At 39.2% G+C, this 18,583-nt stretch overlaps 1 protein-coding gene across 7 annotated transcripts in view; it reads left to right on the forward strand.

Annotated features, from left to right (window-relative positions):
* The first annotated feature begins 25 nt into the window (after positions 1 to 25).
* Positions 26 to 18,583, forward strand: part of DLG2 (discs large MAGUK scaffold protein 2) — a 1,481,925-nt gene continuing 1,463,367 nt past the window's right edge. For all 7 annotated transcript variants that reach the window (XM_054015731.1, XM_054015732.1, XM_054015733.1 and 4 more), the window contains exon 1: positions 26 to 1,882. In XM_054015731.1, the coding sequence (XP_053871706.1) occupies positions 1,864 to 1,882 (19 nt within the window). In that variant the 5' untranslated portion in view covers positions 26 to 1,863. The remainder of the gene's footprint in view (positions 1,883 to 18,583) is intronic.

Raw genomic sequence — 18,583 nt, forward strand, 5'->3', positions numbered from 1 at the left:
TGTCCAATCATATGACCTAGACACAACCCGACTCCCCCTCAGAAGGCGTCGATGATTGGGCGGTCCCCGAAGGCCCAGCATAGCTACTCCTGATTGGCCACGGAGTTGGAGAGGCGGGATCGGTGCTGGGCCGGGTTCTCGTTGCTAGGGGAGGAGGAAGGCGGCGGCATCGGCGGCGCCTCCATGGAGACGGGGCTGAGCCGGGACCCTGCACCTGGAGACGCGGAGACTCCCCCTAGCCGTGCCCTCAATGGCGGCCCCTTAGCCCGCGGGGTAACCGGCTGACACGGGCGGAGGCAGCGGCCTCTCCCCTGCCCCAGGCCTCAGCATCCTACTAGGCGCTGCCTGCGGGCCCCTCCTGCCCAGCCTCCAGCGACTCCCGCCTGCCAGCTCCTGCCCCCCTCCCCACAGCTTCCTCCTCCTCCAGCCCCTCCCCTGCACCCTCTCCCCACCTCCTTCAACCTGCCCTGCTCCCCCCGCACCGCAGCCCAGAACCCAGCGAGCCCGCCCTGCACGGACCGTCCCCGGGACAGACCAGACGAGCCCCCCGCCCCCGAAGAGGACGGGGGAAAAGATCTATCTGTGTAGGGGGAAACAGAGAGAGAGGCCCGGGTCTGAATGGTGAACATTAAAGAGCAGAACAGAACAGCCCCCAAACACAGTGTCCATCTCTCCTAGAAGATAAATGCAAAGCAGAGTTATGTAACATGCACCACGGCTCCTCATGCGTGCAGGGAAACATTTGGCAGCTGCATGACATTTTCATACCTTTCTTAACAATCTAGATGGGGGAAATCCAACTCTTTTCTGCAGAAAAAGGGGGAGAAAGGGGCTTATACTGAGGCCAAGCAGCTGTGTGGGGAAACTGGACTCATTTCATGGCTTGCTTTTTTATTCCACTGATACTGCAGCATTTCTGAAAATTAACCTTTTGTGAAGCTCTGCTCCAAGCCCTCTCTGCTCCTCCTTCACGAGGCGGCTGCTTTGCAAGGAAAGAAATGGCATGAAGTAAATGGCTCCAGAATAAAGCAATCTGCTCTGCCAAAGTGCCCAGTGAGCAGCACTGTCACTTTAATAATTCCATTTCAAGGGATTGCTTTCCTCCTTTTCAATCCTCTCTTTTAATACATGGGAGGATCAGAGGGACATTAAAGACCATAAGGCTGGGTGGAGAGAATAAAAATGAAAGTGACTGAGGAGTGACTTCTGTTGGGTAAGAGTGTGAGATTTGAAAACATTTGTGCAGTGAGGAAAAAAGGGACCTTTTTAGTCTGCTGTGTATGCACCCAGTGCAGTTATATATAACTAGCAAAATTCACCCAAGTTCCAGTGAAAGGAGTTTATACAGTTATTTTGGATTGCTTTTGTTTTCACCCAGAAATTTATTTTGGGATTTTTTGGGAATTTTTGTCCTGAAACTCAGATGGCTTTGAACTTGTTCAGGTGGAATATTAAGACAGCTGCCTAGAGATGGACTGTGCCTTAATTGTCTTACATAAAGTTGTTTAACTGACAAACTTTTGCTGCCAGAAGAGGAGTTATAATAGGGTTTTATATGCCAAGGAGCATTTTCTCTTGTATTTTTATAGATTCAAAAATATTTTACAGAAATTGAAAACCACTCTTTCAAAATTCTTCTTTTTTCTTCTTTTTTTTTCTTATTCTGTGGGAGGCACTGGAAGTTTAACTGGAGAAAATAGTCAGTACTGCTAGAAAAAGAAGACTGAAGCTGTATTTCCTAACTGAACTGTTTAAGTGATTTGAACAAATACCTAGTTCCTGAGCTCACAAGGCAATCCCAGTGGGACATCATTGATACCAGTAAATAAGCACTTGCGTCCAGTACCAGAAGTAAGACCAAGAATGCCAGTCAAGAAGAAAGGTGGGCTATGAAGTTTCCTATCTCATTTTACATCTACGTTTTCTAGATTGTAGATCTCTAGTACTTGCAATTTTAAATGTAAAAAAAAAAAAAAAAAGCATTTCAGTGGGGGAGTGATTTGTTTTTCTTTTGCAGGGAGGGAAACAATTTATGCATTTACAATTGTAGATAAAAAAACCCTCACACATTTAGTAGAATGTTTTAAGATTTGTCATGTCTTATTTGATCTCGAAATTTGGTTTTGTAAATATCAGCCATGACAAAACTTAAAACCAGGGCCAAGAGAGAATTTGAAATTAATTTATGTATCTCAAATAATTCCAATAGAAAGAGAGCATAAATAGTGCAAAGTAAGCCATAAAATATTTGTTTTAATATTCTAAGGTGGTGATTGTAACATTAGTAATATTTGTTTTTGTTTTTTAAAAAAGTTTTTAGCCCCCAATACCTTTTCTTTAAACATACAGCAGGTAACTCCACCAGCAGTAGCAGTAAAAATAAATGTAAAAACTGGTTTCAGTGCACTTTGCCAGGAAAAGTTTCAACCTTTGTGTTATCCAACAACGTTTTGAATTATGAGAGCTACATAATTTTAACAAGCTTTGGGGTTTCCGCATGTTAAGATGTAAAAGGTTCTGTTACTTTAATAAATGCAGCAATGTTGCATTTTAAAAAAACAAACAGCCCCATGTTTTGCCTCTTACATATTTAGGTTCACCACATAAATACTTGTTTGCAGTGTTGATGCAGCTGTGTTGGTCGCAGGAAAGAGTGTCTTATCTCTCTCATATAAATATTTAACAGTTTGTGACCACAATGGATTTAGACACAGCTTTGGTAAAATGCAGTTCCCAGTGATCATGCTAGCAGTTGTTGGTATATACTTATGATTACTCTGAAAACTTTTATGCTGTAAATGCTTCTCTGTATCTTGCAAACACAGGACAGTAATTTAACATGTTAGTTTGGATTACAAAATGTGCAGATAAAACAAAGAATGGCAAATAACTGTTCTCATGCAGTTCATCTATCTAGAACTTAAGGCTCTTGACATGGCACAGCCAATGTATGGAATAAAGAACTAAAGTGAGAGATATTAGTAAAATATGGACACAGCTAACTTCAATATAACTCAAAATTAATTTATTTCACAAAAATATCTTCTTCTACCTCTGTTCCATGGTTCATAATTTCTGATGTAAATAACTGTAAAACCAAACAGATTATTATGAAGGTTTTTATAAAAATTCCACTTAAAGTTTTACTTTGATCATATTGTAGAGATTGCAGAGTAGAAACAAAATATCAAAATGGTATAATGATTTAATAAATAATATTAGTTACTGATTTAGTTAATTATTTTTAATTAACTGTAGTAAACATGGGAATATATATCGAGGAAAATAACCCACTCATAATGTCTCTTTAAGTCATCCTGTTGTGCTGTGAACATGTCATCTTACTCCACTTTGAGGCTTACATATTATATTTGTTTACAACAGGTGAGTTAAGACAGTGCCATTTTAAAGATAAAACTTTAACTCTGAGTTGTACATTTTTCAGGATGGATGTCTTTTGGAATTGGATGTTGAACTGTAGCTCAATCACAAGATATCCATTTGATCCTGGAATTACTGAGTGAAATTCCATTGTCTGTCTTACTCAGGTCATCAAAGCAGGTGATCATAATGATCCCTTCTGGCCTTAAAAATCTCTGAATCTATAAATTTCCTGCCTTTGTTTCAAGACAGCTTAACTCACATTTTTAATGTAGTTCTTACACTTTATTTTTTACCAGTCAACTGTAAGAATATATATTTTGAAAATTTTAAAATATGCAGTTGGTAGACCAAAATAGCTCCTTTGGCACAATTTAGCCTCTCATATCCATTAGTGTATTAGAGCTGTCAGTGTGAAGATATTTGTATTTAAATATTAAAAGCTGTTATTAAAATGTGATTACGTATTTACAGAAGGGGATTGAAAAATAGTAGTGAATCAGCTACTTTATTTATTATGTTTTTGAGTTACTTAAATTTATAGTTTGTCATAGGCTTACTCTTACAAAATGTAATTAAAGCGATGCTATCAACTTGAACATCTCACTTCCATGTGAAATTTTTATATTTATTATTGTTACAAGTAATAATGGGGGGAAATGAGGGGTTTTCCCCTCAAGTTTTGCAGTTTGTTTTGCTTTATGCCTTTCGCTGTTTTATTGATAGTCAGTTTCATTTCTGGTCTTATTCAGTAAGGAGCCCATATCTACTGTCTCCCCCAGCAGATAACAGCAGAAAACTCATTGGTGTACTTTCCCCAGGCTCTGCAATCATGTGTGTTCTGGCAGCGGCAGCAGTACTGAAAATGAATGAGTTAGAAGGGAGATATGTGCACAAAGAGAACAGGGAGAGGGGTAATCCTAATATGCATTATGCTGGTCTTGAGGCTAACCAAAATATCCTTCAAAAATCAGCAGATGAGCATTTAAAAAAAAAAAAATTCAAAAAATCCTGACATTCCGTTATCAGGAGGCTGTATCAGATCATTGAATTATCTGAAACTAGTTACTTTCCAGTTGTGTCCCCCTTTAAAGAGCAAGGAATATGTTTGAAGTTTTATTTTGGAGGGAACGCTCCTTTTTCACCATTAGACTTCAAACATCACACAAATCTTGATGGACTTCTGTGCCTTGTCTTACCTGTTTAAAGCAGGTAAGCATTACAGGACTGCCTTTTCAAAACTAGTCTTATTGGCCAATTCAGCTAATGTGAAAAGTTTAGGCTATTTGTAGTCAGTAAAAATACTTAATTAAAATATCTGAGTAACAAGCAGGTGTTTTCTGGGTGTGAAATAAGGCAAACCTGCCAATGGTTCTAATCCAGTTTATGTCAGTATATGATTGTCTGATGGCTTGAGTGAAATGAGTTGGTGGTCTCAGTCCACTGCATAAGGAGATAAATGTCCACATGGTTAAGAGTTCAGAGTAGCAGCCGTGTTAGTCTGTATCCGCAAAAAGAACAGGAGTACTTGTGGCACCTTAGAAACTAACAAATTTATTTGAGCATAAGCTTTCGTGGGCTACCAGCCCAACAAAGAGACCAGTGATTGAAATGAGCCTGAAGTACCCTTTCACTGCTTCAGGTGCTTCCTTCAGCCAAAGGATGAGGCATATATTTGCACTGCAGTAACTGTTCTGATAACTTCAGTTTCTGGGGCTTTCAATTTCTCACCTTTCACTGGCTCTAAATATACTTTAAAAAAATTAAAATCAAACCAAATACTCCTTACTACCAGTCACATTTATTTGTTGGACATCACACTTTGGACACTATCATTGCACAAGCTTATTAAGTAAATAAACACACTCCTTTCTTTTATTGCGTACTACACTTTAGCAAATGTAAACTAGAAATAAAGAGATAGGTATGAAGCAAAGATGCTATATACCAATGTATACTACCCATTGCTATCCCAAACAATGAGATAGTGCTGGTGTTGTGGTATACCTTAAAGGTGACCTAATGACAAAATAATATACTTCCTCATTAGACTATGGAAACATTTAGCACAGAAACTAAAGTCAGCTTTTCAAATTCCTTTTGGAGTCCACCAGGGTCACACCAGCTGGCTCCAGCAAGCAATGTGGGCCTATATTTATTTTTGTATTTACCTGATCTTTCGATATATTTACAAAATAGAATAAAAGCATGAAACATAACTCAGTTGCTTCTTTCTGTGACATCACAGCTATTGAAATAGCCTGTTTTATCATGTAGCCAGTTCATAGGGACTCTTGTAAATAAATTTGGTTTTCCATGTACATTTTTTCAAAGTTTCTCTGATGATATATAAAACACTTTCTAAGACGTGCCATATTAAACAAATTAACAAAAAAGGATTTAATATGAGCCCACATGAGCCACCAGTGTACTAAAGCAGAGCCTGCTGGTAATGATGACCTCATTAAAGGATGAATTTGGTGGTGTAACACATAGCATTGCTGCCCTGTGACATGACATCAGTGGAGAAGAGAGCTAAAAAGAAATGTTGAACTTTAAAATTTTCATACCTAATTGCCTAAAGTTAGGCTTTTAAATACATATTTTAGATATCTAAATAGAAGTAGGCTGGTTTTCAGAAGTGCTGAAAATTTCAGCTGCCATTGAATTCATTGGGAATTGCAGAGATCTGCATCTTTAAAAATCTGGCTAGTTCTATTTAGATATCTAAAATATATATTTAGAATCCTAACATTAGGCACCCAGGTTTGAAAATTGTGGTGTTTTTAGTGGTGTAAATTCTCCTCTTAACCTTGTGAATGGGAAATCAAGTACATACTGAAGTAATGGATTTTGGTAGTTCCTTTTCACCTTTAACAAAATGCTGATACCACATATGTACTGTCTAAAGTTTTTGCTATCCTTTTAGTTGCTGAAACATTCTAGAATGTATTTTTGTCAAATGACGTGCAGGCATGAAGTCCCATTTTTCACACCAAGTTCTATTAAACTGACTGTCACTTTCTACTGTGAAATTGACTAGGAGCAGTGCAGAGCTGATGGTTAGCAGATCAGAGGTTGTGACTACAATAAGAGTGCAGATCAGAGGTTGTGACTACAATAAGAGCAATTTAAGTTTTGTGGGAGTTAAACATGTGGCAGCAAATTTTTATATTAACCTTTTCAGACTCTTCAGTTTAAATCTTTGGCTACTTGCATGACCAATCTCTTTCCAATCCTGTAGTTTTTCAATGGCAGAAGCTACTACTATCAATAAATTCTGTGTCTAGAAGGACTGCAGGAGTAGAAGTAGTATATAACAAATATTTGTTACATAAATTCATACTGGGAAGCAGCCTAATCCAAGTAGGCACTGGACTGGGAGTTAGGAAACTTAAGGACTTTTCCCAGCGTGGCCATTGTTTTGCTTTGTGAAATGTCACTTAAACTTTCTGTGCTTTAGTTCAGTAGCTCTCAACCTTTCCAGACTACTGTACCCCTTTCAGGAGTCTGATTTGTCTAATGTGCCCCAAGTTTCACCTCACTTAAAAACTACTTGCCTACAAAATCAGACTTAAAAACAAAAGTGTGTCACAGGACGCTATTACTGAAAAATTGCTTACTTTCTTGCTTTTACCATATAATTATAAAATAAATCAATTGGAATATAAATATTGTACTTACATTTCAGTGTATAGTACATAGAACAGTATAAACGAGTCATCTGTATGAAATTTTAGTTTGTACTGACTTCGCTAAATTGGTAAATTAAACAGTAATAAATCAGGAGAACCAGATGGCATTCACCCAAGAGTTCTGAAGGAACTCAAATGTGAGATAGCAGAACTACTACTATCATTTAAACTTGCTTCTGTACCAGATGATTGGAGGATAGCTAATGTGACACCAATTTTAAAAAAGGGCTCCTGAGGTGATCCCGGCAATTACAGGCCTAACTTCAGTATCGGGCAAACTGGTTGAAACTATAGTAAAGAACAGAATTATCAGACACATTGATGAATATGTTTTGTTGGGGAAGAATCAACATGGTTTTTGTAAGGGAAATCCTGCCTCACCAATCTACTAGAATTCTTTGAGGGGTCAACCAACATGTGGACAAGGGTGATCCAGTGGATATAGTGTACTTAGATTTTCAGAAAGCCTTTGACATGGTTCTTCACTAAAGGCTCTTAAGCAAAGCAAGCTGTCATGGGATAAGAGGTAAGGTCCTCATGGAATATGGCAACCTTTTTTGAAAGGAGGTAGTGCTATGTGGAATTCTCTGTATTATAATGTTTGTCAGCCCCTGCTGAAGAAGAAACTTTCTGCAATGAACAATAACAGGGAAAAATTACCATTAACTCTACAAAAAACTGCTTCAAAAGTAGCACCTGCAAAATATTTCAGTGAGTTTTAACTATAAGGGGAAGCTAGAAGCAGCTGCATTATTCCCTTAAGATCATTCAGGAGAAAGAAACAGGCTTGATGCTTGATGCTAAATTACTTAAAGGACCCATTTTTAAAGCTTATTAACCCATTAGCTAACTAATGTACTTGTAAATTCTCCAAAAAAATAATTCAATACTCCAAGACAAAGTGGATGAATCCCCGCTTTAAGTGCAAAACTCAACTCAACCTTAACTATGGGACCACGAGCCACACTTCTATAGGAACAACTATTATTTGAGTTTTAAATCTCCATTTCAATTGTGCGCAGTTATAATCAGCCTTAGACTGAAGATAAGTAAGTAGGATATTCCTTTCTAAATCTGTGTGGCCACATTCTCCCCTTTCTTCACAAAGAAGCAAGGTAAAACCTTTCAAGGAAAGATTTTCATTTTCTGGTCTCACAGAGCTCTGTTACATTCACCCAGGATAGGGCTTGTGGTAACACAGAATGGCCGACGTGTCAACAAAAACATGCATAGGTTGGAAGACACTGGAAAGTCACTGATTTCTATCTGCCAGTTTTCCTCTTTGTAGGGGTCATGACTTCCCCCTCTGCACTGATAGCATGTCTCTCTCCTAGGCCGTGCTGCATTTAGCTCACTTCACCTGTCTGTATTCATGTGACCCTTGTTCCTATTGACAGGTTATAGAGTGTGCTACTAAAGTTAATGATGTTCAGAGCAACTTTGCTTACATGGCATTTTGCTGTGTTAATTGCATCAGTTTTAAATGTGAATGTGCTGTTCTACAACTGCTCCCTGAGCTGTCTCTCTCCCTCTTTTTGCAGCATACTATTTGGAGTACCTATAGTAGTTGCACAGAGATTGCAACAGCTATATGATGCTGTGTGAAAGGAGCATAATACACAGCTTGCTTTCCTCATCACTTGAACCTCCTGATAAGCTTATGTGAAACTAGCAGAGTTTTGCTTGGCATCTGGGTGCTTGATTTTTGCCTTAATATACATGAACATATGGTGCTGTTTGGTCCTGTAAAATTTGCTGCTGTACCTGTAAAGCTATTTTTTAAAGAGGATATGGGGTGATATACATCTGCATATCTGAGGACAGTAACAAGCTTCAGATGATGGTTATGTCACAAGTAAATATTTCCTAAATTCAAATTTTGTGGAGAGCTAACTTTTAATGTGTGCTGGTTGCACATTGTGTCTCTTGATTGAAATAAAAGCAGTTGCTAGGCTATGAGACCGTTTTTCTTACTGAGAATGGAGTGCAGTCAATCCTTCATTGAATCACATTTACTTAAATCCAGGAATATCTTTAATATTTTTAATAGTACCAATTATTTACAAAGCAACATTTACAAAAGAAATCAATTCTCAGAATTCTATAAACATACCTGTATTGTGGCAATGTTTATTTTGTTTCATATAAATTTAGACATAAAAGGTACAGTGGAAAGCTATAGAAATGCTCTTCATCTCTCACTTTGCATTTCTTGGTGATACAAGCCATAGATATAGGTCTCCAAAGAGTTGACAAACAGGCCTATCTGTGTAACAGATACTGCTGTTCATTTGTTCCTTTTTTCCTAGCAGGCCAGATTAGAGGTTGACCAATCTACCTGTTTTACCTGTTCTCAGTGAATATTGGTTTAAAACATCATCATCTCTCATATCTTGAGGTGATGTAAGTGCTCATCACATTCTGTAATAAATAATAAATAGCACTTTCATTATTCACCCACTGTTTGAAGAGTTATAAACATATATATTAATCCTTATGATGCCTCTTCTGGGTAGTTGAGTAACATCCCCTTGTACAGAAGAAGAGACCGAGACACAGGGATGTTTTTGTGGCTAGCATAAAGTTGCACATTTGCTATATCACAGTTCATTTGTGCAGTCCACTAGACCACACAGACTCCTATTTCTGGGTATATTTCTCCCAGTTATCAGCCTTTTACCCACTGTCCTCAGGTGTTTTGATGCTTGATTATAGTTTGTAACTTGTACCATCCAATGTGGGAAACAGTAAATATTAAAGACATTTTCCCCCCCGTATCCCTTCTGAATACTAGCAGTTTTATCTAGCAAATTAACTGACTTCTGCCTGCAAGTTTGAAAGTTCAGGTTTTAAAAAATAAACTAATTCAGTGGTTTTAAAGCACATAACTTTTTAATGAAGAATACTGTACTGTGTGATGCATATATTATTCTGTCTTGCACCTCCTTATTAGCCTATTTTCTGTTTGTGAAGACTAGTGTATATGAAATGAGCAATCAATAGTACTGGCTTGATTCAGGGAATAGTGTAATTAGGTGTTACGCAAGTTTCTCACACAAGTTTCTCTGCATCAAAGCAGGTGGCCTTGAAACATTTGATATGTGGACCAATGTTTGCTGAGACCTCAGACTCATTTTCACTTGTCATCTGAAGTCTCCAAGTTCCAGAGTAGTTTTTATTTCATTTTCCTTTAAAATTGTCCAAAATTACTTAAAGTCTTACCCATTCCCTTTCTGTCCATCTGTTCTCTTTGCTTCCCAATCTTCTTGTTTCTTCCAAAATCTCATTTAAAATCTAGGAATTATTATATAGCAGTGTTTCCCAAACTGGGGTTTATGAACCACAGGGGGTTTGCGCAATGTTACAGGGGGTTCTCGGGGAAAAAAATCCCTAATGGCGGACAGAGCTGTCCCTAGGGACCCTGGGCAGCATGGGGCCAGCAGCCCGGAGCCCCTGGACTTCCAAGAGCTAAGCAGATCAAAGCAAGCCTATCTATCACACTGAGGAGATTTAACCTTCAAGACTCCTCCTAAGAAATGGAAAGGGAGGTGGATATTTTTTGCTGTTTTTAAAAGTAAATAGGCAGCTAGTATTGTTTTTTAAATTATTATGAAGAACAAATTTAAGCTTTGTTGTAACTTGCGTTGTTTGCCTGGACTGCTCAAGACCTGAATGCTTGTGTAGGAGGAACTCTTTAAGTTGGCTTCTTAAATACCTTCACACTGTTTCACATCTGATACTCCTTGATGAAGCATAGGAGCCTTGTCTTATTACAGGCTTATTCAAAGTGATACAAGCTACGAAAGTGAGACCTTGGAAGAGTGTTGCTGTTTTCATAATGTAATCAAAATACTGTAATGAAAAATAATTAATAAAGAGTGTGTAATAAGCATGTCATAAAAACAAATTTTATATTTCCAAGATCACTGCTTTTATAATTTATACTCCGGTAAAGGAGAAAATCCCTGGAAACATTCATTTTTAGGAGGGGGTTCGTGAGACTTGACATTTTAGTGAAAGGGGTTCACAGGTTGTTAAAGTTTGGGAACCACTGTTATATAGGAATTATTATATAGCAACTTCGCTGTCCTATGTTTTCTGATTCTGGTCCTCTTGGAAGGAATTTCACCTGGTATGTATCAATATGCATTCTAACTTGTTTAATAAAAAATCCCTCAGATGTCTGAAATTAACCAAGCCCCCTCATGCCAAATGAGAGATTAAGGTAAATTAAAAACTACATCTCTAAGTAAATTACTGCCAGCAGCCATACAACCCTGAAGCTATGATGTTGTCACATTACACCAATCGTAGGTTGGGGTTGGTCATTATTTGAAAGGGACATTTTCAGGGAACACTTAGGAGTAGCCATACTTAGAGGTGGGGATGGAGTAGGATTCTAAGTCAGCGCTGCTGAACCAATATCCCAGTATAATGTTAGGGTGCATTGTGTTTTTGGAAGTGTCACTTCACAGATGAGTTATAAAATCAAGTCCTGTCCACGAGTAGTCATTAAAGTTCCTGTGCACTTTTCACAAGTAGCTTGGGGTAAAATCCTGGCCCTGTTGAAATTAATGGGAGTTTTGCCATTAACTTCAGTGGGACCAGGTTTCACCCTTGGTATCCAGCTAAATTGTAACCCAGGAAATCGTGTTCTGACTGTCTAAATTTCCCCCTGCAGTTTCAACTGGCTCTAGTCTATTTCACACTCTGTTCTAAACTGTTTTGTATCATGCTGTCTCACCCCAGAAGAAGCTGCATGTCAGTGAAGCAATTCCCATATAGTTTGTATATCATAATGTTATTTTTTAAATGTTCACTGTACTTTTGAAAAATTTATTTTACAAAGCAACTTTTCTTTATAAGTTGTTTGAGTTTAAATTTAAAATTCTTGGTGAAGAAAGAAGCTTACTGCTTTTATTGAAATGATGACAAAATGATCTATTGCATCTTCTTTAAATTAGTATTCTTTTGAGCATCTTGTGTCCTGAAAATCTCTTACTTCATGAACTCTGAAGTTGTCTTGTATGGTTTTGCAATGCTCTGAAGGGGTTATTCAGCTCTCAGAAATTGCTAGATAACCATGGACCTGCTTTCAGCATCACTGATCATCTGATAATAGTTTGTTCTAATAATGTAATGTTCTTGTCTTGTCTCTGGTTGATTATATTATCACTCAACACATCCAGTTTGGGGAAGTTGTGTAAGGGTATGTCTACACTGCAATGTAAGACCAGACTCAGGCTCAAACCCAACCCCCCCTTCCATCTACACACAATTCTGTTTGACTCAGGCCAGTTAGCCCTCTGGGTCCCAGGATGAAGGGCAGGGGCAGGTTTGAGCCAGTCTCCCACAGGGACTTGGGTCCAAAGTCCATCGTTTTGCAGTGCAGAGGCAGCTCAGGCCCTGATCCCCCAGACTTGGGTCCTGAGAGTCCACCAAAGCTATTCCACAATCCCATGAGATGCTGTTCCTTGTCCTCTCTAGCCCAAGATTGGTCAATTGACTCCTAGAAAACAGAAGCAACCACCTGGGTCAAGAACAGATGCTCAGCGTTTAACCCTTCCATTTTATTCTGACTGCTGAGCTTCAAGCAGTATGAATAGTCTCCTGTGTTTGCAATGGCCACTGACGAGAAGAAGTAGTTTGCTAAGTACTCTGCTACCTTGTCAAGGGATCACAGCCAGATTTTGGTTAATCTCTGGTGTGAGGCGCACAAAACAGTTGACTTTAGTAAGAGTTCCAGGAATGATCATGCGAACCAGGAAATAGCAAAGAAACTGGCAGCACTTGGGATTCACTGGACCAGTGAGCAGTGCTGGGAGTGGATTAAGCAGCTCAAGACCAACTACCTGAAAGCCAGGGATGAGAATCACACCTGCCTCTTTTACAAGGATGTTGACTGGGCACTACGCTGAGCACTGAGCCAGCAGAGGTTAACGATAGCCTTGTCAGCCAGGATTCTGACCCCCCGAATCTAGTATAGGACTGGAGGGGAGCCAACAGGCACTGGATCAGGCTTCCGAAGTGACTCTTGTATTCACATTGGTCCCTAAGTAGGCTTTGCTGCCAGAACAGTTGCAGCATATTCTGGGGCCCTGTTTGGAGGAGCTTTTTGATGCTCACCCCTGCAGGAACAGCCTGCTGTGAAACTGGCAGCAGCAAAAGGCAAAAGCAGCCCCTGAACCTGGTAAATGTCTGGCTCCATGTTTGTTATTGTTAATATAGGGATGGGAGGGATTTCCAGGTTATGCCCCAATGTAACATTTATTACAAGCTGTTGGCAGCAATGTGTATCTGCTAATGGCAGATTGCACGCCAGCGCCTTGGCATTACCCCCTTCCTCACCATGTGGAATTCAAAGTGGAGACTGGGAAGCTCAAACAACAGCGAAACAAGCCTTTAAACTTAATTTTTTACCAGAAACTCACACATTATTACAAAGATTTGCCAGGGTATTTAAAGTAGGAACCCTCCCTTTTAGTACGGCGTGGCATACAAATTGGCCATACCCAGGGTGGATTTGATTTAAATAATGATTTAAATCACAAGTCTGGAAGACTCGATTTAATCATGGATGTCTACATAAAAATGCATTCTTGTTGGTTGTTATAAGCTTAATAGATATTCTTCACAACTCAGAGATCGATGTAGGCTTCATTTTTAGAAGGTACACACTATACATTTTTTAAGTGATTTATTTTGAAAACTTTTCAGATTAGTTTTACAGCTATATTAGAAAATGAATGATTGTTTGGTCATTTCATTTACCAAAGGTAATTGAATCAGATATTTATGAAGTCATTGGGAAGTGAACTATCTCCAGTTCAACAGGTTAATTATTAATATTTGGAGGATTTTCTTGCCATGCTGTATTAGGAGGAGAAAATCACCAGACAGAAATTTAAATTATTTTATTTAACTAAAACAACAAAGTTATGTATTCTGGATATTTTTTCTTCAACAGCAAACATATAATATTTTAACAAAACAAGCATACGAATTTTTGAATTTAGTTGAACATTCAAGTTTTTTAAAATTAGGTTTGTTTTTGTTAAAATTGTTTTTAACTAAAATAGTAAAATTAAATATTAAAAACAAAGCAAAAATTAAATCGAGTCAGCCAGGTCAACATGAGAAACGTAAAATATTGGCTTCTACAGCTAACTCAGTCGTCTTCATCTTCATTTTCCTGTTTCTTCAATATCTGGAAAAGAAAAACAAGCTTTCCTGCTTTTTCAGGTCCCAAACGATTTCTCAGTTTGGAATGAATTAGTCCAAGGAAGAAAATATTCTTTCTACACCGGCAGAAGAAGCTACTGCTTTTAAAAGTGAGATTATCACTTCAGTTGTTTCTGAATCCAAGTGCTTAAGTGACTTCCAGTTCACAGGTGTGGCTTTCTTTAAAACATCATCAGAAAACATATATTCCTTGAATGGTTCTTATTCCCAAACTGGGTCTCTTTTACAGCCTGCTGCCATTACAGGTTTTCCCTTCTAGTGAGAGAATGGTATGATAGATTTCAAATCAATGAAGGCTACACTCAGAAAGACCTCAAGACTTCTGGAATATGCTGCTCAGTTTCATTTTTGTTTCTATTGCCTGTTCCTCCCTTCTCACGTTTATCTCCAGACTTCTTCTCCTTGTCCAGATCTATTCCGCACCCAACAATCTTCTATTCATTGAACTTTTTGAAACTTTACACTTTTAGAGAGAGGTAAGGGATTGACTCTGTGTACACAGATTTGCAGAGGGATAATAGGGTTGAGGTCTGTTATTTCTTTCCTCTGTATATTATTTCTTTATTTATTTAAAAACATTTTTGCTGTTAACAAGCATGTTATCTCTGGAGACACAAATCCAGTTTGAGAACTGCAAAACTAAGCATCTCTGATGGTATCTTCTAGATTGAGTCCCATTGGGTAGATAGAAAGATTAACCTAAATAATCTATAGAGAAGCCCCTGGAACCCTGTAAGGTTGGGTCCCTAATCCATGAACTATTGGAACTCATTTACAAAACTTTTCTTAAACATTCCCTGAATATATTGTCTCATACTATAGAATTAGAATTTATAATCCCTATTCCATGATGAGATATCTTTAAACTATAATGCATCTTAATTAAAACTATCTTTATATAGGTTTTTTCTTCAAAAAGCATTTTATAAAAAACATCAGATTTAAATTAAAAAAATTCAATTTTTTTTATTTAAAAAAAAATAATTGATTTTTATCCACCCTGGCCACACCACAGCGTAAGGAGACGCCTCTAAACACAAAACTGTCCAGAGGGGTGGTGAGAAAGCTAAATGTAGTTCATGGGTGACAAAAGCAATGTCCAAAGTACAGCTAGGGGATTGTATGTATTCCAGAAATGTGCTGGTGGGGAATGGGATGGCTGTGTAGTTCTTTGAGGATCCACATTATTGTGTGTGTTTTACATGTAATCCATGGGTAGATGCATGCACAGCAGGCTTCATCAGAAGCCATAGGGAGGCAGTAATCCATGTGGATGCTAACACAGCATCCTTTTGATTTCCCCATGAATTTTGACCCAATCATGAGTGCTGATAGCTGCAAATCTTTGGTAGTACGAACTTCAGATACGTAGGCAAATTTTGGGGAAGAGCTCTTTTTCCTGGTTCACCTCTGTAGGTCACTAGCCCACTCCACTTGTATATGTGGTGCGCAGTCATCATGAGTTTGAAAACCTCTGTGGCATTCATACTCGCTACCAGCCGTTTGGAATAACAAGTCCCTTTGCCATTCAGGAACCTCCAGAATTATGTCCTCCAGAATATGGAATTCCTGGAAGGATAGAGAAAGCTTATGTGGTAAGCCATGCCCCATCTCGCCCAAATGTCAAAAGTGGTGTACAATTTTTAAAGAAGAAGCAATTGTAAATTTTAATTTACCATTGTTTGTGCACTGGGATTTTTCACTTGGATTAAACACAGTTGTGTTCATGGAGCTTTTGGGAACTGAAGTTTTCCCCTCACAATATGCTGAATCTCAGTTTTATAATGTATAATTTTTTGGCCTTGAGAGTCTACAAGGCACTTTTCTTTGTGGATGCACTGAACCTGTTTTGAAGTACTAAGACAATAATGCACTGTTTGATGCCTGCTTTTAGGACCTTCAACCTCTGCAGGGCCTTCCCCCTCAGCAGCCACACTCCAGCAGGTCCTGGGAATTCAGAACTGTCATGGGCTGGTCCAAGTGGAATCGTTTCCATGATGAATTTATGTTGGACATTCTGGACAGGGCCAACAAACAGGTGCCACACCAGAGGGAGAAGGATTCATGGCAAGCAGAAAGGCACAGGCAGGCTGCAGAGAGAGAGCGAGACCGGGGCCAAAATTGCAGTGCGCGAGAGGAGGCTTGCAGCACAGTTTCTGAAGCAGGAACATCTGCTGGGGGAGGAAGATAGAGCACAGCAGAAAGACATGTTCAAGAGGCTGCTTTTGATTATGGCTGCAAGAGTACAGGCTTCTGTTGCACCTGTACTGCGTCCTGAGTCCCATGCACAGTACCATGTGCAACCCAGGAACACTTTGAACAATTCCATGGTTGGCTAGCCCATGCAACCAGGACTTAGCAACAGTCGGACAGGGCAAATGTATCCCCTGCGTGCTTCAGCCCTGTCTGCAGGCTTCAACCCTCTGCAGACTTCCAACCCTGTGCAGTGGTGTACACTAAATGTGCAGGAAGGGGAAGGAGAATGGGGGACAAAGGGACATACAATATTAGGGGATATATTTGTTGACCCTAGTTTTGCTGTTTGCACTGTTCGGTGTTTGGTTTATGCACTTTGTTTTATTAATGATTTTGATACTGGTTTATTACTGGTGTTTTGGTGTGCTAATGGCAGCTGGACTGCCTGGCAATGGTTTAGTACTGTGGTTTTTGTAAAACATCTATTCTTCACAAATAAAGGCTTTTATTTTATTAAGAAAGTTTATTTAAGAAATTAAGAGAGCATCACATCATATAATGTGTATTTCATATAATAAAGATAAACACATGATAATGGACTACTGGGAAGTTGTATCTAAAGTTAAACACAATTTCTCAATACATTTATTTACATCAGTGGGTACGGTAAACACATAGTTTTTGCCACATGACTCCTCCCCAATTCATAAGCAGTCATCTCATCTATAAATAAATGCATGACAGTCAACCCGCCTATTTCATTGTATGATGTGATTGTCATTTGCTGTAAACATTGTACAAAAACATTCATAAGAGTACTATTCTCCCTCTTTCATTCACCTATGCAAGCACATAATGTGGGAGCACAGAGCATACCTGATTTCTGTTGCCCAGGTGCATCCTGCTCCAGCTGTAATAGGTGCACTTTCTGGTTGAGTGCATAGCTTCAGCAATCCGTTACTGTCATAAGTCCATTAAGGGCAAATGGATCACCTTTGCCTTCACAAAGATTGTTAAGAGTGCAGTAAGTCACAATAATGTGGACAGCATTGATGACACTGGAATCCAATGGGTCTGTAGACAACTCAGCAAAATAGTCTGCCAAATGCACATTCAACCACCATTCTGTACCTGCTGTGTGTGTGATTAAACCTTCTTTTGCCAAGCCCTCTCATATCATACTATGGTTTCATAAGCCAAGCCAAAATGGGATATGTGGGGTTTCCCCCCCCCCCGAATAGCAGGGGGAACAGTAACTACATTTATGAATAATGTTGTTTGGTAGGAATAGTGTCCCTGTCTATGAATGTAAACTCCTGATTGGCAGAAAACCTTGGCATCATGAACTTTTCCAGTGCAGCCCACGTTGGCATCCATAAATTGGCCTCTGTGATCCACAAGGGCCTTCATAACAATGGAGTAGTACCCTTTGAAGTTTGTTTTCATGGTACTTGAGGAGGGCAAATTATGGGCACATGAGTCCCATCAATGGCCCCAGCACAGTTGGAAATCCCATTTCCTCAAAACCAGGAATTAGTTCAGGACTATTGTTTATGCCCACCATCACATGCCTGATTGCCTCAGACACCACCACCACCACAACTGGCTTTCCAATACCAAACAGGTTAGCAACAGACCGGTAGCCAGCTTCTAGACGGTTATAGCAACTCACTTCTGAATTGGTATAGCCATCTTCATGCACGTATCTTGATGCTGAAGGATTGGGGAAGCTGCTTACAAAGCTCCAGAAATGCAAAAGTTCTGGACCCACTGCTGGTCATCCCAGTTCTGTATGATATGTCCTACCCATCTGTGCTTGTGACCTTTCACCAGAAGCACTGATCTATGTAGGGGGCATCAGCGGCTATACTGAGGGTCACGAGCAGCATCAGCCAGTTCAAGTCTTCCATATCTGTATCTTCCTCCTCTTCCATCAGGTGCCTTCAGTAGGTTAGAAAAGGCTGTCAGTGTGTCCACCAGCTTTTCATGGATCCTCTGCCCATGTAAATGACTCCACAAGTTGCAGAGCAGTGGAGAATCAGACCCCTTGTTCTTTTAAACTCCCACAG

This window comes from Malaclemys terrapin, chromosome 1, assembly GCF_027887155.1.
Source record: "Malaclemys terrapin pileata isolate rMalTer1 chromosome 1, rMalTer1.hap1, whole genome shotgun sequence".
NCBI lineage: Eukaryota > Metazoa > Chordata > Testudines > Emydidae > Malaclemys > Malaclemys terrapin.